The 19,669-nt window shown below is 48.3% G+C and overlaps 1 protein-coding gene across 4 annotated transcripts in view; it reads left to right on the forward strand.

The window, feature by feature from the left end:
- Positions 1 to 19,669, forward strand: part of ARHGAP4 (Rho GTPase activating protein 4) — a 45,105-nt gene that overhangs the window by 23,799 nt on the left and 1,637 nt on the right. For 2 of the 4 annotated variants that reach the window (XM_081175920.1, XM_081175923.1), the window contains 17 exons: positions 997 to 1,125; positions 2,132 to 2,353; positions 2,432 to 2,533; positions 5,238 to 5,432; positions 5,931 to 6,015; positions 6,794 to 6,821; positions 7,062 to 7,149; positions 10,153 to 10,213; positions 10,384 to 10,461; positions 12,069 to 12,203; positions 12,711 to 12,816; positions 12,927 to 13,157; positions 13,347 to 13,423; positions 14,009 to 14,162; positions 16,959 to 17,045; positions 17,229 to 17,384; positions 19,488 to 19,569. In XM_081175920.1, coding sequence (XP_081032046.1) covers positions 997 to 1,125; positions 2,132 to 2,353; positions 2,432 to 2,533; positions 5,238 to 5,432; positions 5,931 to 6,015; positions 6,794 to 6,821; positions 7,062 to 7,149; positions 10,153 to 10,213; positions 10,384 to 10,461; positions 12,069 to 12,203; positions 12,711 to 12,816; positions 12,927 to 13,157; positions 13,347 to 13,423; positions 14,009 to 14,162; positions 16,959 to 17,045; positions 17,229 to 17,384; positions 19,488 to 19,569 — 2,016 coding nt within the window. Of the gene's footprint in view, positions 1 to 996; positions 1,126 to 2,131; positions 2,354 to 2,431; positions 2,534 to 5,237; positions 5,433 to 5,930; positions 6,016 to 6,793; positions 6,822 to 7,061; positions 7,150 to 7,344; positions 7,373 to 10,152; positions 10,214 to 10,383; positions 10,462 to 12,068; positions 12,204 to 12,710; positions 12,817 to 12,926; positions 13,158 to 13,346; positions 13,424 to 14,008; positions 14,163 to 16,958; positions 17,046 to 17,228; positions 17,385 to 19,487; positions 19,570 to 19,669 lie in introns of all 4 variants that reach the window. The other 2 variants (XM_081175921.1, XM_081175922.1) reach the window with 2 other exon arrangements.

A 19,669-nucleotide genomic window follows, 5' to 3' on the forward strand; every position in this document is an offset into this window, starting at 1 on the left:
ATCCTTCCCCGGCAGCTCTTTCAAGGTGCCTCAGAAGAGCAGGGGGTGGGTGGTAGCTGATCTTCATTCTCTGTTTCACAGGCACAGCAGAAAGTGTGGAGCAAGTCTTCACCCCTTGCGGACTCCTGCTCATTAGTCCTCATGTCAGTCAGTGAGCTCCAGGCCACAGGCCACTTCTCCGTGGGGACTGGCTGATTTAGCTGCTTCGGCCCCACGCTTGCTCTGTGACCTCATGCTCCTTGGCACAGACTGGCTGGGGCCATCTCCCAAGGCTGTTTTTATACAAAATCTAACCCATATCTTAAAAGGATAATAACATGGGTTACATACTCTGCAACTTAAACACAGTTCTTGTAATACACTTAGATAACCAATGAATCATTCTCTGATGTCAGTGCAACTCTGAATCTTTGTAGAAGCAGTGATGGCTTTAGAAGAAGATGAGATAAATCCATCAATGAGTGGCTCTTTACCATGAATCTGTATCTCCTTGTCCTTCCCCTCCATGGTTAGCAGATTTATAGTACAAGTCCTACTGTGTTCAGTGAGGATTACTATTAGGTAACATGCAGCACCCATTGGGGAAGATTATGTGATATTAGGATGTTGGGATGAGAGGATCTTAAAGGGGTTAATTTGAAGCAGGAGGTAGTTAACTGTCTCTTGCATCCTCCCCACCTTGTCTACCTAAACCAATAAAGATAGTGCAAAGCTACTTTTTATCTAGCTCAACAGTTTGTCAAGCTATTGCTATAGGAATGATGCTAGCAAGCAGGTAGACTTATGAGGGGAAATTGCTGCCATTGTCAGAAAAGAACATATCCTGCACAGGAACTGGGTTTCTAACTGGGGAAGGTGGGAGCTGGTGGGAGGGAGGGCTGGCTGCAGTCTGAGCCTAACTGAGTCTCCTACAAATTCCTGCATCGCAGGAGATTGGACTCGATGGCTCTGGGGGTCCTTTCCAACTCTACAATTCTATGATTCTAACCCCTGCAGAGACAGTCCAAGTTCATGGAGAGCAAGCTGAAATGTGCCAAGGCCCGGAACGACTACTTGTTGAGTCTGCACGCTGCCAATGCTGCCATCAGCAACTATTATGTGCGCGATGTTGCTGACCTGATAGACGTGAGTCCGTCCTCCACCCAAGCTGGTGCAAGAACCATAAAATTTGGCATTACAAAAATCAGTGCCATGCATTTAGTTGGGCTATTTCTGTGTTGTGACAAATTTTTACTCTTTCCGTCACTAAGGGGATGTCCACATAACAACTGCATATTGGTTTTATACCAACTATCATGGTCAAATCATGGGAATTGTAGTTTGGTGAGAACATTGAGAGTTCTGTTCGCGCTGCCCAGCTACTGTCATGGAACTACAGTTCCCAGGATTCCTGGGAAGGTGGAGGGAGAAAGGAGTATGACTGTCAAGCGACTTCAAGAGGCGCCAGTGTCTTTGCCATGCCTTCCCCTTGGGTACTTGGCGGGTGTGCTTGAAAAGGCCGTGTCTTTAGCAGGTGATATGCTACCTTAGCAAGTAATTTTCATTCATTTGAAAACACCAGGTTTCTAGCTCTCAGTTTATAATTCTAGCCCAAGTTTCTAGTTCTACAGAGAGGGAGGACCTCTGAAAATATACGGGCAGTTTTTGCTGTCAGGTTAGAAACATAAACTGGGGGAGTAGGCTTGTAAAAGGGTATGACTTCTCTGTTCATCTCAGCTTCCTCTACTGTTATAGGATTCCTAGCCTTTAGAACATGAGAAAGAAAAAAGCTAGACCAAAAAGATTCCAGATCCTGTCCTGCAAATCAGGCATAATGCCTAATTTGCACTGTGTTATCAATGTCATTGTGTGTTATGTTACATATATTATCAGACTCTGATAAAGACGTTTTGGTTGTAAACAGCTGCATAGCATAGAGAAATTCAACAGGTGCAGCTTTCCTTCATCATGGAGCTATCAGGACAGGTAAAGCTGTGCCTGCTGTATGTTGCTGTCCTTCCTGCATTAGGCAGCTATTTAAGGTACAGGAACATCTTTCAGAAACAGAGTTGACCAACCCATTCGACAATTCGCTTTAGGGATGAGGGCAAATGTGGTTTTAAGGGTGTCTCTTTTGTCTCATTCTTCCCAGTGTTTTGACCTTGGCTTCCACCTTTCCCTGGGCAAAGTGCTGAGGACTTACCTAGCAGCTGAGTCCCGGGCCCAAGCGGCTTGGCAGCAGGGCCTGTGCACCATTGAAGGAGCCATTGATGCCCTGGACCCGCTGGGGGACAAGTCCAGGTTGATGGAGGCCAACCCTGCAGCTTACTGTCCTCCCCTGTGCTTTGACTACCAGCCTCATGAGGGCGACGAGGTAAGGGGCTGCTCATTCCTGGCTCCCTATAGAACATACCCTTTTGTCTGGTACTTATTCTCTCCTTGCCATCTTCAGGTGTCTGAGGTCCGGGCCGAGGGTCCCCTGAGAAATGAACTAGTTTCCCGCTTCCAGCATCTCCAGTCCCGTCTCAATGCCATCACCCTGGAGACAGATGAGGTGAGTGTCAGCAGAGAACAAAGTCAAGCCCCCTCCCCTCTCCTCTGACTTGCTTGAGCCCAGAAATTTCCAAATGGTAGCCATGGATTCTGGTGGCGACGAACTGGGATTAATATTGTGCAAGACATAGGCCTAGTGTCTTCAGATTGTAGGCTGGGGTTCAGCTGACTGAATGCTCCTCCACACAAAGACAAAACATTAAATCATGGCTTCACATTTTAAAGAAAACACATTTAGGCTGAATTCCTTGCTGGGGAGTAGCAGTCTCAGACAGAGTGGCAGAGCCGCCACCACAACCCTGCTGCTCACTCAGGCTGCAGTAGTGATCTGGAAACACTCTGCATGTCTTCAGAAGCATTAAGGACAAACCACAGGGCTGAGTACTGGCTCAAACTAAGCGCAAATGAGCACATAACCATAAGCAGAGGGCCTGCAACTTACATCCACTTTACACCCACTACCACAACCTTTTGCAAGGGGTGGAGAAATAAATGAATGAATGAAGGGGGGGGGGGGACTTGAGATTCCTCTGTCTCCATTTATTTATTTCCCCACCACCTGCGCACCCAGTGGGTTTTCCTTGTTTACCAGGCTCTGGGAAGGTCAAGTCAAGTCATTTTATTACGGTCAATGACCCGTATCAAGATAAAAACACCAATTACAAAATTTTAAAGCTCAGCTAGATAAAACTAGCTAAAATGATATAAAATCACATATACATTTTTAAAAAGCAGTTGTGCGTGGTCATTTACCTGTCAGAAAAGAAACTCTGGGATGCTCCCAGAGCCCTTGCTCATATTTGGGAAGGCATCGCAAGGGTTCTGGGAATATCCCAGGGTTTCCTTTCTGTAAGGTACAGTAAGTTTCCCTCTGCCTTACGGGGGGAGGAGGGGGCAGTTTTGGGGGTTCCTGATTTTGCATGATTTTGCCTTTGTGCGTGGACCCCCAGAACAGACCCTGGTGGGCCAACTGTATTTGATTTTTTTTTAATGCAGTAGTGAAAGGTATCCTTTTGTATTACGCAGCTTTTCCTGCCTTTCATGTTGCTTTCTAGTGCTTTTCTAGTCCTGGGGCTATCTCCTTTCTTTTTGGTGAGGTGAAGGAAGTGGCTTCAGGTCAATAGCTAGAAATTTCACAGTTGGCGTTCCGTTTGGTTGAATGGATGAGAGCCAGGGATGCTTCATGATTTCGCCCTCACCAGCCATGCAACGCTTTGCTTCCCCCAAGCGTGCTCCTCTTGGAGTGAGTGGCAGTTTCTCATTAGTGTGGGAGAAAGTGAGCCATGTCTGTGCAGGCACCAGTGGATTTCAAGGGGTGGGGAGTCTTCTCCCTTGGTGACCTCACTTTCTGTTTTGCTTCCCCTCTGCTCTTGATTCCTCTATGGCAGCAGAGATCAGTGGGAAGAAGCGCTAGGGGGAGGTTGTCACTCACCCATCTAGGCAAATACTGTGTACAAACAGCTGCAAACTACACTCAGAATCACTGCTGTACAGGGTGCTTTGTGGGGCTTTGTGGAATATTTAGGAAAATCCAAGCCCTTTGGTTTTTATTTTAGGAACACAGGAAGCTGCCTTATATCAAGTCAGACCTCATCCACCTCCAGTAAGGAGGCCGTGGCTCTCCAGGGTTTCAGGCAGGGTCCTGCACAGCCCAGCCTGGAGACCCCATTGGGGTCTGAACCAGGGCCATTCTGCATGCAAGTCAGGTGCTCTGCCACTAAGCCTCCTCACCCCCAATATTTGAGATGAATCTTATTCAGATAGAGCAGGATATAGAGCATATGAATGAACCATGTCCCACATTCCATAGGAGTCAGTGGGATTTGCTGAGAACTAAGCCCGCTGGTTTCTGCCTTCTGCCTGCTACAGCCCTGCTCCTTTTTAGCAGGAAGCAATGTACACATTTAATAAGCCTGGAGCTTAACCTGGACTGCACCACCCAAGACCCAGGGGATGTGTGTGTAGACTAATATGTCACTTAAGACGTTTCTAGGTAGGCAGCATGGGGGCAGATGCTTGGTCCCAACTCCACATTTGCTGTGATAAAACAGGGTAGCGGGGAGGCACATGCAGTAGTTAGCTAGTTTATAGTTTGCCAAATTTATGAATATATTATCATAACTAAAAGTCTCAGCAATTTAAAACAAGAAAGGAGAGGATTAGCAAATGGGAGCCCTCCTATCAGATGTTAAAGAAATAAATAGCTATATGACATCTGAAGGCAGCCCTGTTTAGGGAAGTTTTTAATGACTGATGTTTTAATGTATTTTTAATCTTTTGTTGGAAGCTGCCCAGAGTGGCTGGGGAAGCCCAGCCAGATGGGTGGTGTAGTAGTAGTAGTAGTAGTAGTAGTAGTAGTAATAATAATAATAATAATAATAATAATAATAATAATAATAATAATAATAATAATTTACTGGAGTATAGCACTTCCTGATCTCACTGATTTGCCAATGTCAGGTGCCCCCATGACTTTACTTGGGTTTTGGTTCCTTCTTGTTGCTTTTTTCCTTTGAGAAAAGAATAGCTGGGGGTCAATTATTGGGCAGGGGAAAGATAACCATTCACCTTCCATCCGCCCTCCCAGCTCCTTCATTAGTATTATAAGGGGAACATTGCATTCCCTTTGTTAAGTGCCAGCAGTCCATTAGGTACCTTCCACTGTCAATGGCTCTCAGTGTAGAGTTTTCTGCTTCCTTCCACAGGTAAACAAGACTCTGAAGGCCACCCTGCAAAGCCTGGTGGACCTGTTGGCAGCGGAGGAGCCAGAAGCACTGGATGCCTTTCAGAGCTGTCAGTCGACGGAGTCGCTCAAGTCTACCGGCTCTGACGCTGGTGGGAAGCAGGCCTTGGCAAAGCGCCGGGCCAACCAGCAGGAGACGGAGAGCTTCTACATCATGGTACACAGCCAAAGATTCTTAGAACCATGAACGTTCAAAGCCGTTTTGATAGATGGTGTGCTAAAGGTGAATCCCCATGACCCAAAATGTGGGCCTGGCTCCTCATCAGCCTCTTGCAAGTCCCACCTATGCAGTCCAGACCACTACGTCCTGTGATGGAAAGTGGTGCCTAAGTGAAAAGAGCAAGAGAGCGAAGCACAGGACCCCTTGCATTTGACATGGGAGCAGATACCTTTCCAGGCTGCGGTCATGCAGGGGATCCTGCTCTGGAGATCTCTCCCCGCCCCCACTTTGGATTAGGCCACCAGAACTTATGCCCCTGTTGGCCACGGCAAGGCTGTCCCAAGTGAGGTCCCTTTCTCTTCCTCTTGCCTCCGGAAGGCTTCTCCAGGTCTTCCCAGGGACAGAGCTGTAATCCCAGCCCCTCTTTCTGTCTTAGAGCCTGAGGTCTCCCTGCTGTCTTCTCTGATAACAGACTTCTTGGTGTCTCTTGTGCAGAAATTCAAAGAATATCTCTCCGGACGAAGCATTCAAACCAAACTACAAGCAAAGCATGACCAGATGAAGGAGGCGATAGAGAAGGGTGAGAACATGGGGAGTAGATTGCCAGTCTGGGCACTGTAGCCTTGGGCTAGATGAGGCATGGGAATTTGGGATGGCTTGGAGTACAAAAGTTATCTGTAGTTTTATACCTGTTTTAATTGCCAGCCTTTCTTGCAAATAAACCCAAGAGTTTGTGAAGTACTGAGGATCTGAGCTAAGAATCCTCCAGGCTCCCCACAAAACTGCTGTCTCCAGGGTTTCTTATAGGAAAAGTGATTGCAGGTATTCCAGCGTCAGGGTGAAGACAGAGGTGCCTTTTTAGAGGAGCTTTGTTCCCTCACCTCCACTCATTTCAAAGACACACCCAGTGCGTGCATCAAATCATACTTTAGGAAGGCTGCCTGTTTTTCTTACCCTTCTCAAACTCCTAGCAGCTGGCACATTTAAATTCAGCATTTTAAACTTATTTAGGATTTTACATTGTTTTAGAACACTATAAAAACTATTCCAAGAAGTGAAGAATTTGGCTTTTATAGTTGAAACAAGTGCTGGCCAATCAGCACTGTGCACAGTCTTGCTTAAAAAAGCAGGAGAGGAAGAAGCCTCGTTTCATTGGCTAGCTCTTGTGTCAATCTGTGCAATTCCACTTTCTGATAATGAGCAGGCTGTAAATGGCAAGTGGAGGTGCTTCCATCACATGTTTGCTGATGAAGCTGTGTACATTTGTCTTCACCATAAATTTGAGGTGTAGATATGGCCACAGAGATCCAGGACTCCAGGTGCTAACTTCCCTGTCTTCTATTTCCTTGCTCTCCCAGGTGCTGCTGTGGACCGAGAACTGGCCAGGTAAAAGGAAACCGAAGGGGTCATGAAAATGGTGGATACTCACATGGCAGTGTTGGGGGTGGAGAGATGGGCACTCTGCGTGTTGCCCCTTCCCCTGTGCCCAGTGGGGCAGTGAAGGCTTCCACTGTGTATTCTGTGGTTGAGGAACCAAGCAGAACTATGGGAAGGAGTCCAGTTCCAGCTCTGGGGGAGTCTCTGACATCTTCCTTCCTCCCCACCCTACACAAACCTTGGTTCTAGGCCACAGTCCCAGCGCGTCCGGCGTTCCCGCCCGCCCTCGTGCTGCCACCACAAGCTCTTCGGGGGTGACCTGCAGGCCTTTTTGGAGGTACTGGCTGCTGCCCTGAGCTATGCCCTCCTGCCCAGCTCCTTCTAGCCCCGCTTTCTTGCCCTCTGCCTAGTACAAGAACTCTCTGCCTCCCTGGCCCTGCTTTTGCCTCTGGCTCTTCCCAGTCGCACCCGCTGCTCCCACTGCTTGTAATGTGCTTGCTGACTCTGTCTCTCCTGTCCGTGCTGCCCCAAGGAGGAGGAGGCTGCAGACACGGAAGCAGGTACATGACTGGGGGGTGGGCAGGCAGGGGTGGGCAGGCAGAGCAGATGGGACCAGCAATGCGACAGGCACGGAGAGGATGCTTCGCTAGTTTTTGTGAAGAGAGCTTGCACATATTTGTTGTGTGTAACTTGTGCACAAGTGTTTGTGGGAAGATGAAGTGCTGCCTTTGCATGTGTGCATGCTTTGCACACCGAGGTGTGTGAAGCTGCATCCCTGCGGGTGCATGTGTGTGACACTCCTCCCTGCTTGTGTGTTTTGGACATGCTGCTTCCAATCTCCTTTTGTTGTTCTTCTTTGTTTGCTTGTAACAGGGAGCTCTCGGCCTGCGCTTGTGATGAATAGTGACTGCATGTTGCAACCACATGTTACCCTGAGTGGATGGCCCCTTCCAATCCACTGACTGAAATGGAAGGAGGAGAGTGTGCTTCAGATTGCGGCGGGGGGGGGGGGGAGAGCTTTAGTCGGGTGGGAAAGGCTGGCCAGGACGGTCGGGGACATTTTCCCCAGCCCTCAGAATGGCTTGGGGAAATCACCTAAGCTCCACCTCTGATTTCTGGTACCTAAAGCCAAGTCCTTCCCATGGAGGTGAGCTTGAGAGAGCATGTACAATGTGCAACATGTGTGACATCACTTCAGGGATAGAAGTGCACAGCATGAGGGCATCTCTTCACACAGACATTACCAGGAAGAGGGGAGCAAGACACACAGTGGGGGCAGCTCTGTGGCTCTTTGAACCCGCAGCCCCACCCATGCACACCTGCAAACAATATTTAATACTACTACTACTACTACTACTAATAATAATAATACTAATAACAATATATTATTTATACCCCAGCCACTCTGGGTGACTTCCAACTGAATATTAAAAACAATACAGCATCAGACATTAAAAACTTCCCTAAACAGGGCTGCCTTCAGTTGCCTTTTAAAAGTAAAATAGTTGTTTATTGCCTTGACATCTGCTGGGAGGGCATTCCACAGGGAGGGCACCACAACAGAGAAGGCCCTCTGCCAGGTTCCTTGTAACCTCGCTTCTTGCAGGGAGGGAACCGCCAGAAGGCCCTCGGAGCTGGACCTCAGTGTCTGGGCTGAACGATGGGGGTGGAGACACTCCTTCAGGTATACAGGACTGAATCTCACATGTAAAGAGCAGACAATAGTGTGTCAGCCCCATGACCTATTCTTGTGAAAAAATAAAAAGGGCACCAACTTCCTATCCCTCATGGTGGTCCAGTATCTTGTTTGGAAACCCCTAAGTGGCCTGACAGGACTGAGGGAAGTTAATGTTTGACATCCTGTTGTGCCATGGTTCATGCCCTGGTCCTCTCCAGATCACCCCTGCCTTAGAGGGAGAATTGCATTCACTCTGGCACCATCTAGTGGGATTTCTAGGCCATAACACTGTTCTTTGCTTTGTCAGTGCCAATAAGCTTGAGTTTGACATGACTGTAAAGACTCTTCCTCATTATTCAGAGGTCTCTCTCATTTGCAGCGCAGGGGAATGACATGTAAATGAGAGATTCCACTTATGCCTGCTTAGCATTTATTTTTTGCACATCTGTAAGAGTTGCTTCTTCATTGTTGTAGGGTGCATAACAACAATAACAATAATAGGAGTGGGTATGTATTCATAACCTGGAGCTATATAATAATATTCTGGACAGGGTGGAGCCATTTTCCTATGTGGGACATGGTCAGAGCTGTGTATACTGCTCTGAAAATAATAATAATTCTTCATTTGGCCTGTGGAAGTCATGAAGGCAAAGGGAAATTGTGCACAATTCATTCTGGTCTTGCTAACCTTGGGGAGGCAAGGAGCTGCATAAGGCACTGAAGACCAGCCCCAGCCACTAGGAATCTGATGATTTGCATTTAAATCCCACCCTTTTGTCAGGAAACCTAGGGTAGTGCACATGGTGGCTCTCCTCTCTTTCCTCCGCTTTCCATTTTGCCTTCACAGCAACACTGTAAGGCAGCTTAGGTTGAGAGACAGCAGCTGGCCCATGGCGACCCACCAAGCATCATGGCAGGGTAAAGGGGAGGGATTTGAACCCAGGTCTTCCCAGCAGTCTGATTCTACACTGCACTAGCTGGTAGTCTCTCTCTCTCTCTCTCTCTCTCTCTCTCTCTCTCTCTCTCTCTCTCTCTCCATAAGACAGAGAGAGAGAACCCTTGCTTTTTATAGAGCTGAAGGTGAGAGATCACCTGCTTGTGCCTTTGCATCTCTGGGAAATAGGTTTAGGGCTTGAACACTATGGAAATTAATAATAATAATAATAATAATAATAATAATAATAATAATAATAATAATACTCACAATAGTAATAATCATATATATAGCATTTCCATTATTTCATTTCTTATCTCTTATCCTAGTATTCCTAACATCAGCCCTGTAAAGTAGGTCAGCGTTACTCTTCCCATATTGAGGATGGGGGGCTGAGACTGGAGAGTGGTTGGCCTAAGGCCAAGTAATGAATCCAAGGCTAAGATAAACGCTGAACTGGCAATGTCCCTTCCACACTATACTGACCAAGGGAGAAAATAAATGTAATTACTGTATTAATATGGTAAATAAGTATATTCACAATCAAGAGAGCTGGAAACTTTTTTTAAAAAAATGAAAGCTGGGATTATCAGGAAGCTGAATTCTGCCCCCCAAATTACGCTCTATGCTTTTGATGGGCTCCTGTGGAAAGGGAGCGTCCACACAGTCCTGGTTGTTCTGTGATGAAGCTGCTCTGTGACATTTTCCTTTCCTTTCCGTAACTCCAGAGCTCAGGCCAGGCTGTCCCCCTTGTCGTGGAGAGCTGCATCCGCTTCATCAATCTCCACGGTAAGCTGAGCCCCTCTTCCCTGTGGGGATGTGGACCAGACTCCCAGGTTTCAAAAGGATCTCCAACTTGTGCAGAGCAGTGAGTGGATCCCAGCAGTAAGGGGAAATTTCCTTGCTGGAAATGTGACTGGGTTCTCTCCCCTGACCTGTCTTCTTCTTCTTCTCCCCAGGGCTCCAGCATGAAGGTATTTTTCGAGTGCCAGGGTCCCAAGCACAGGTATCAGAGATCCGGAATGCCTTTGAGAAAGGTGAGTGAGGCTTCTTCTTCATCATCATCATCATCATCATCATAATCATCATCTCATTTGTATTCTGCCCTTCACCTGAAGATTCCAGGGTGGTTCACAACAAAAACAAAATACAAAAGGAGCATGCAAAATGCGTAATAAAACAAAGACAAACCAATAACCCCACGTCCCCAAGGACATTTAAAAAGCTGTAGAATGCTAATCGGCCAAACACCTGGTGGAAGAGGAATGTTTTGGCCTGGTGCCTAAAGGTATGCAATGAAGGCGCCAGGGGAGCCTCGCTGGGGAGAGCCTTCTGCAAGTGGGGAGCCACCGTGAAAGGTGATGAGGTGTGCAGCGGAGAGAGAAGAGTAGGGGGCAAATTTGATGAGCCTGAGAGTTTGCCAGAAGGAGGGGAAAGGGCAGTGGTGGGGTCACAGTTTCCCATGGGGCACAAAATAATGAGCAGACGATGTACAGCAGCCAGGAGTCAGGGGAGAAAGGCCTTGGAAGGATGTTGCGCCAAGGGAGGAAGGCGTAGCTGATGTGCAGGGGAAGAGCGAAGTCAGTGTGCTGGCTCTGAAAGGAGCTTGGGCGTTTAACCTGAGCCATGGAGCAAGTGCAAGGAGGCCATTTCTTCATTGTCTAGTTCTCAATTTATTTTGTTTACAGTATTTATATGATGCCCAATAGCTAAGGTTCTCTGGGTGGCTAACAGTAAAAGTTTACACCATAGCTATCCTGCAGATAAATGGGATTATTAGTGGGAGGTGATTCTAGGCTAAAGGGAATGCAAGACATTACCTCATAGCAAGTCCAACTGTTGGTCCACCAACCCCCCCTATTGTCAACATTGACTGGCAGGGGCTCTCCAGGGATTCAAACAGCCTGGGGTCTTTCCCAACCCTGCATGAAAATTCCAGCAGTTGAGTTTGCATGTATGTGCCTATGAAGCCTGGGTTCTACGCACTGATCCATCGCTCTTCCCCTAGGATGACTTCCTCTGCAGGCGCTTCCTCTGAAAGACACCCACCTTTCTCTCCAAATCAGTCACTCTGCTTTGACACAATTATGTATTTATTGCTTCTATAGCATTTTCTTTTTAAATATCATACCCCAAAGGAATCTCAATACAATTTCCATGCACAATACTTTCTTCATTTATGCTCACAACAGCCCTTTGAGGTAGGTTAGTGGGAGAGGCTAGTTTGTCCAAGTTCATCCAGGAAGTTTCATGGCTGAGGAGGAGGGATTGTAAAGACATTCTCCTGCGTCCAAATGCTTTTGCTCCTGCAACACAGCGGTCCAAAGATGACCAGTAAACAGATTTATATCCCGCTCTTCAAGAGAAAAAAATTGTACTCACAAAATTATGTCACGACATAATAAAATATAAATTAGAGTCGTTTAAAACGTCAAAGTATTACTTTAAAAAGTGCAAATGTAACAATAATTCAGAACAGCCTAAACATACAAAACTAGACCATAGCAATGTTTCTGGAACTCACTGTACCATCAACCACTGAAGGCCAAAGTAAAAAGATGGGAGAAAGATCTTTGGGCTCATGAGAGACCATGTGATAAGGTTAAGAAAGGGACTGCTGTAATGACTGCTCCCTCTTCACCAGGCGAGGACCCACTGGCAGATGGCTACATGCACCATGACTTGGATTCCGTAGCTGGAGTGCTGAAACTGTATTTTCGGGGATTGGAGAAGCCACTCTTTCCTTGTGACATTGTCCCTGAGCTGCTGGCAACAGCCCGTAAGTTTGTGCGCAGATGTGCAGACCCCTGTTTCATTATTCTTGTTTGTTTGTTGATATATAGTGCCTATAGTAACTAGCGTGCATAGGATTGACATTATGGCACACACACACTCGATCCTAGTACAGCTTATAGTCCCCAATGTTGGCAGTGTTGTACAGAAGTGACAAACGGAAGTGAGGGGAAAGGAAAGAGGAGCAGCTTTTGAGCTGCTGAGACTCTCAGCTGGGCAGAATGGAAAAGGCTGTAGGTCTCAGCTGCTGGAACAATGGCATGACTTAATCATGGAAACATTTCAGATACTTCTGAAGGTTAAAGCACAAATAACACACCAAGAAGCAAGAGGAGGCAGACCAAGAACTGGAGACTTCTGCTGTGTGTTTGTTTGCTCAGCAAGCTTACAAATCCCGACTCAAGTGCGGGACCTCCTGGCCTCTTTCTTTGTGCCTGTGTTTATGTGAATCCAAGTCCAATATGTGCTGCCCCCTCTGATGGTCTCTTCTCAGAGCTCGAATCTTCGGCCGAGCGTATCTCCCACCTCCGGGCTCTCCTTTCCCAGCTCCCCCCTGCTGTGTTGGTGGTCCTGCGGTACCTCTTTGCTTTCCTCAACCAGTGAGTATCTAGGTGCTGGGTGGCCAGATGGAGACGGCAAGAGAGAGAGAGAGCGCTCCCTGGGGCTAGGAGGCCCCTCCCCTGTAACACACACCTTCTTCCTCCCTCAGCTTGTCTCACTATAGCGATGAGAACATGATGGATCCCCACAACCTAGCTGTGTGCTTTGGCCCTACCTTGGTGACCGTCCCTGCAGGCCAGGACGCTGTGTCGGTGCAGCCCCACATCAACGAGGTGGTGAAGTGCCTGATCGTGCACCACGAGGCCATCTTCCCTGGGACTAGCCAACTGCCCGGACCCCAGTATGAGAAGGTCATGGCCCTGGCTGAGGAGGAGTACTGGTATGAAGGGGCGACGGGGAGAGGGTGGGCGCTGTGAGCAAAGGAGCAGTGAGGCGTTGTTGTGTGTGTGAGAAATTTGCATGTGGTTCAGTGCAGCTGGTAATGCTCATTCCTCCGTCCCACTGGAAAGACCCCTGCAAGGAAATGGTAACTGTCACACTCTCTTATTTCCCTCCTTCTTGCTGACAGTGATGTGTTGCCACTGGAGGCCACAGCAGAGGAGCCTGAGACGGAGGGGACCCCCGAAACACCAGCTAGCGAAGATGGTGAGTGGTGGGGAGTTATGTGCAGCTGGGGTTACCATATGCCCCAGATTGCAGCCCAGGTGGTAGGACCAAATCTGCCCATCATCCCAGTTACTGAAGGCAGCGCTACTGGAAGGACTTGGCCTGGGTCACAAATGCACCCACAGAGAGTACTGATACATACAGTGACCAGCCCACCTCCAGGTTGTCACAATAATATTAGGTGAGCACCCCTACACTATACATTATTCCAACCCATAAAATAACAGTGGCCATTTCAGAAGCCACTTGAAATAATATTTGACCTCCTGTTTAATAATGTGTTATGGATGCCCCCTCTTTTTTTATGGACACGCAAGTACCAAAATTGGCTAGATCTGCTTTGTCACCAAGAATTCTCTGGGATCATAGTCTAGCTCAGGCTTTGCCTTGGCATCTATCACAAGCAACTGACAACTACCCTGAGGTGGGCGAGATCCTTGGGAAGAGCCCTCAGTCCTCCGTTTAAGCCACCATGTTTCCTTTTGGGATCTGCAGAAACATCTTGCCCAGACCCAAATTGAGAATATGTCCAGCTTCTGGTCTTGTGCCTTCTTGCCCTCCCAGAGTGTGACTCCCAGTCCGAGACGGTGCCTCGCTCTGTTTCTGCGGTTCAACATGAGGAGCGCTTTACGCCACAGCGAGTGGGCCCAGTTGGCTGGCGGCGAGGTGAGCGTGGCAACAACCGGGGACTAGTGCCTCCCATTGTCCTGCCTGACAGGTGAGTTGCACACCTTGAAGGGAAGACCTGGGGAAGAGAGTGGCAATTGGCCCGTGTGAAGAGAGTTACTTACTCCTAAACTGTTAAGCTAGGTTTAATGAAATAAGCTGGAGAAGTGGAAGCATCAAGGTAGCTGGGGGTGAAGTCTTCCCAAAGTCCCCTCTGCTAATCAACCAAAGCACTGGATGAGTGCACTCCCTGGGTTGAGTGCTAGTGGGTCCCTAACCCTTCATCTCCCACTGCAGCCCCAGTTCATATCACTATATAGATATGGTAGCTCAGTGACAGAACTTTGCATGCAGAAAGAACCTGGTTGGATCCCTGGTCTCTCCAGGTCCCACCCAGAAGAGAACCATGTCTGTAATCTAGACAGCGGCGGTCAGTCCATGTAGACAATACTGACTGAGGTGGACCTTTGGTCTGATTCATTAAAAGGCAGCTCCCCTGTGTTCCTATGCTGTTGACACTGGGAATGCAAGGGAGGAGCTCCTTCTCAAAAGCCAGCAGAAGCCATGCGGGGCCTGGTCGAGATGAGGGATGTGGCTGGGGGGCAAAGAACTAAAGCTACATCCCCCCCCCGCCTAATATGCCACATTCTGGAATCCTCTCCCCTTTGACTGCAATTTACTTTATAAAAAGCCACTTGCTAATTGCATGAATGGCGTCCTGCCTGAATGTTGGAGTGTCTCCACTCTTGGGCTGTTGTTGATGCCCCCCAGCAACTGCAGTTCACTTGTCTTATTTGGAAGAAGGGTTCATTCCCTCTCTCTTGGGGGCGGGTTTGCCAAAAGAAGTTTATGGAAACCTCTGGCACCATCAACTGTCCTATTACCACAGCCTTTGTCTTTATCGTTTCTTTGGGGCTGTCCTACTATATATACAGCTCCTCATTGTTCCAGGCAGTTGGTTGTGACACCTTGTAAATGCTTTCCTGTTTTGGAAGGGAAACACTTTCCTTTGCTGAGGTGGCTCTTTTTACTGCTTTTGACAAAGAACGGCTGAAGCCACACAAGCAGGCTGCCAGTCACTAGCTAATATGCTGGACCACAGTATGCGGGTTCCTGTGGGTCACTTGTGGGATGAGAAGTGGCGCAAAACGTATGAGTCGTCTCAGCGGGACTATGCAGGGCCTCCCCTGCAGCACTGAAGCCATGCCTGGACTCAACTGCAGAATAAAAAGGAGCTGTTTACAAGACAGGCCACGTTTACCACTGACCAATAACCACAGCCTGTGGGGAAGGAAAAGGGTCTGTGGCTTCCCTCAGCCCAATTAAGGCTGATATGGATTTCCTGGGCCAGATTACTTTGCGGGTGAGTGGGAGCTGGGTTGCATTCTCCTCTCTGTATCATCGGAGTTCTGCATTTTGCCCAGAACCCACAAGTGCAGTTGTGAGTTAAAATGTGCCTGTCTCTTTAAGGAACCTTTTGACCTTGTTCCAAGAAGCAGCCTTTTACAGAGCTGAAGAGCTGTGATGTTCTGTGATGGTGCTGTGCCTGCCCTAGGCATGCAGGAGCCTGAGGTCATAGAGTTCTTAGGTGGCAGATTGGGCTGCATTGGTTCAGGCTGGGGGTGGGAAATGACATGAAGAAGAGGAAGAAGAAGAGGAAGAGGAAGAGATTGCAAGTAGAAAACTAACACAGAAGGCTGAGCTAGAACCTTTCTGCCTGCGGTCCTAGATTTTCCCGTGCATGGAGTTCTTTTATGTGAGAGAATGTTTTTTAAAAGGCAAGTTCCTCCATTTGCAGCCTGAAGAAGCACAATCCAGTCTACCACACTGGGACTCTAGGGCCCTTATTCTGCTGCCTCTATTTATTTAAAAAGTATACTGCCCTTAAATAATAAATTTCCTGGGTAGATCAACTAACAGAAACACTGAAAAGCAGTGCTTGATATGTTTGTGGCCCAGGGAGCAAGGAGGAGAAATAGATTGGAGGTTAAAAGCCTGGTAAAAGCATAAAGGGGTTTGATATAGAAATATATTAGTGTAGGCGCCAGGCGAGCCTCCCTGGGGTGAGAATTCCACCAGTGAGATGCTGCTATGAAAAAGATGCTCTCCTCAGGGGCCCTTGGTGGGTTTACCTGATACATTACCTCTGAGGCTGCTTGATGTGAGAGAAGGCAATCCCTCAAGTTTCCAGGTCCCAAGCCATGTGGGGCTTTGAAGGTAAGCACCAGCACTCAGCTGCATGTGTAGACCAAGATTCAGGAGGAAAGTCCATGGATATTTAGAACTAATGGGCAACAGAGAGTCATAAAGGTACTGGAAACAGGTGCCCCGTGATGCTCCTATCTAGTGACCTTTTATTTCCAAGATTTATGTGCCATAATGAGGACTAGAAACTTAGGGTGCATACACAACATGCATGGAAAGTGCACAATTTCCTCCAAATAATTGTGGGAACTGTAGTTTGTTAAGGCTATTGGGAATTGTGGCTGTTGGCAGGGTAAACTACAGTTCCCATGATTCTTTGCAGGAAGCAATGGGCTTTAAATATATGATGTGTATGCTGTGTCAGAAGCTTGTTTGTTTTAAGAAAAATAAAAGGGCAGGGTCCTTACAGCAGTGGGAGTGCTGGGTAGATGCCCCTCTGTCCTGAATAGTTACTTCAGGACTCCCTGTTCCTCGTGGGTGGGCTAAGCAAAGTTAGTGTTTGCAGCTCCCCACTGTGGCCATGCTCTGAGGACCTCTAGAAAGGTGACTGTGGGGAAGCACCGTAGGCTACCTCGGGAGGAAAATTCCTCCCACCGGCTTTTTTTAACAAGTTTCTATTTCCCCCTGTCGCTTACCCTGGCAGCGAGAAACAATCTAGCCCCCGGAGTTCCAGGTTAGAGATTGACACGGGACCCTCTGTGGATGAGCCGCTCCCTGAACCCGCCAGCAGGTAGGAGAAGGTGTGGCAGACAGACCTCTTCCCAGGAAGTGGCAGCATCTCAGCGCTGGCTGCGTGGTGGAGGATGACGGCACCTGTAGGAACGGTTGCATTCCACCCCAGAGATGGCTGTGCCTGGGCACCTTGGGGCAGGATCCGTCTTATAAGCAGATGCTCTTTCTCTCTCTTTCCCAGGCTGCGGATGAATTCGGATGCGGGTGGTGGGGGTCGCCAGCGTGGTGGAGGGAGCAGCCCCATCCGCAAGCTGGCATCGCCCTTCATGGATGGGGGCCGCCTGTCCTTCCCCCTCCTGCAGCCTGCCCACTCCAGGACCTTTCACCCAACTGAAAGGTGAGAGCAATGAAGAAGAAAGCATGGGTAGGTGGGTGAAATTCCCCGTGGTTGCAAGTGTACGTTAGATGGATAGCCATCTCTCCATGTATGATCTAGTTGAGATTCCTGCATTGCAGGGGGCTGAACCTTCCAACTCTACAATTCTATGACTCTTGTATTACCAGATGTCAGGGACTGGCAGGGCTCTGAGGAGTGTGTAGCAGAGGCAGGGGAAGGGCTCAGCCATTTGTGGGCTTTTGTGCCTCCCACGAGGCAGCAGGAGTCGGGGCTGGAGGAAGGGGAAGAGGCCGAGCAGTTGGAGACAGGGGAGGAGGTGCAGAACACGCCAGGAGCAGAGGAAGAGACAGTTCCTGAGAGAGGTGGCTGGTAGAATCCCCAATCCCCTCCGTCTTCTTCCCTGCTGTCTCCAAGGACCAGGAGGGGTTCGAAGAGGCAGGCACAGTGGCAACATCCATGTAGGAGAAGCCGCAGGCTGTTTGCACACATCCTGTCAGGCAAGAGTACCTAAGTTTGGGTGGAGATGTGGCCACCATTCTGCTCAACAGCTTGGAGCACTAGCCTGGGGAGGGGATGCCAGCTGCTTAGCCACCAGAAGCGTACGTGAGTGTTTGGTGCACCTTAGGAGATACCACAAGTTCATGCTTTGTAATAAAGAATTAAACTGCTGTCTGTCTGTCCTCCTTCAGCTGGGTGTGCTCAGGGCATCAGAGCAGTGTGTGAGGCTGCTCTAGTAAGGTCCATGGGAAGCCCTTGCCCAGGGCAGAAGAGAAGGAGGTGGGTTGCTTCTCATTAGAATCATAGAATTGTAGAGCTGGATGGGACCCGAGGCTCACCTAGTCTAGCTTCCTGCAATGCCAGAATTGCCACTAAAGAATCCCTGATAGATGGCCATCCGAACTCTCTTTTGAACCTCTGTTTAGAATGCATTGATGATACCAGAGTGGCCTGGGATCTGGCCATGCAGAAGTGACTCCACCACTCTGGCAATGTAATAGTCAGGCCTTTGGTTAGATCTACAACCTATGCAGCAGGTGAGGTGGCAGAGTCTTGGAGTGGTAAAGTGACCGTAGGCATGAGATTCTCATTTTAGAATCAAACATAGGAAGAAGGCTTATAACAAGGAACACCACTGGTCCATCGAGTTCAGTATTGGCTACACTGACCTGCAGAAGCATTGCAGGATCCCTGGCGATGCTGAGGATTGCACCGGGAATTGCATGCAAAGCAGTTGCTCTGCCACCTAGCTGTGTCGCTGCCCCATGAATGCTTCCTTACACTAAAAAACAACAAAGCTCACTGCAAGTCGAAATCTAATATATATATATATATATGGGAGAGCGTTCAAAAATGGTTTTCCTCTGTAGGCAGATTGAAATGGAACAGTCCATTCTGCCATCTCATTCTGCCACTGCTTGAGCGGATCCAGCCATAGGGATCCATTAGTAGGGAAAGAAGAATCAAATGAGCAGCAGAGGTGCAGGTAAGATGGTGCTGGAAAGATCAGGGAGAATTTAGCAAAGTGAGTTTTATGCTGAAGAGAAACAGCTTGCTGAAAACATAAGGAATGCTGGTACAGACATCATAAGCCTTGTCAGAGCAGTGTCAGGAAAAAAGCAAAGGAGGTAGGCAGTATTTGAGTTTGTATGGAACAGTGATCCAGAATAGAAGTAAAGGCATCTTACCTCTGTTAATCTGTTCCTGTATTGCACAAAGATAAGGAATGTCCCTCCATAGATTTATAGTGTAGCCTGATAGTGCTTGCGCGCTCTCTCTCTCTCTCTCTCTCTCTCGCTCTCGCTCTCGCTCTCGCTCTCGCTCTCGCTCTCTCTTACACTTGTCATTGTGGTTAGAGAAGTAATGTGCAAAATTCAAAGGCACCTTAAGTCTCTAGCATACTCTTCCCCCAAGGAAATGTGCCCTGTGACCCTGCCCATAACTTCCCATCACTCTGGGAAACAGAAGCGCAGAACAACATAGCTGAGAGGCAAGCAGAGAAGTGCAGAGATTTAACTATGTGGACTAGAATCCTGATGATGCAGTTAGGGACAATAGGAGGTCTTAAATTTAATACTCTCTTCTGTTCTGTTTGCTCTGCCCCAGGCCAGAAGTTAGCCCACGGCCCTGGGGAGTCAACAGCTCAGAGAGGCAGGGGCCAATGGAGAAACGGGTGGAAATAGATAAGGTAAAGTGCCAATCATTTTCTCTCTTTCTCCTCATAGAACATTTCTGCTGCCTCTGCAGTTCCTCCCCCCCCACCTGCCCTGCTCCCTCACCAGTCTTTT

The sequence above is a fragment of the Podarcis bocagei genome (assembly GCF_964188305.1).
Source record: "Podarcis bocagei genome assembly, chromosome: 17".
Taxonomy (NCBI): Eukaryota; Metazoa; Chordata; class Lepidosauria; order Squamata; family Lacertidae; genus Podarcis; species Podarcis bocagei.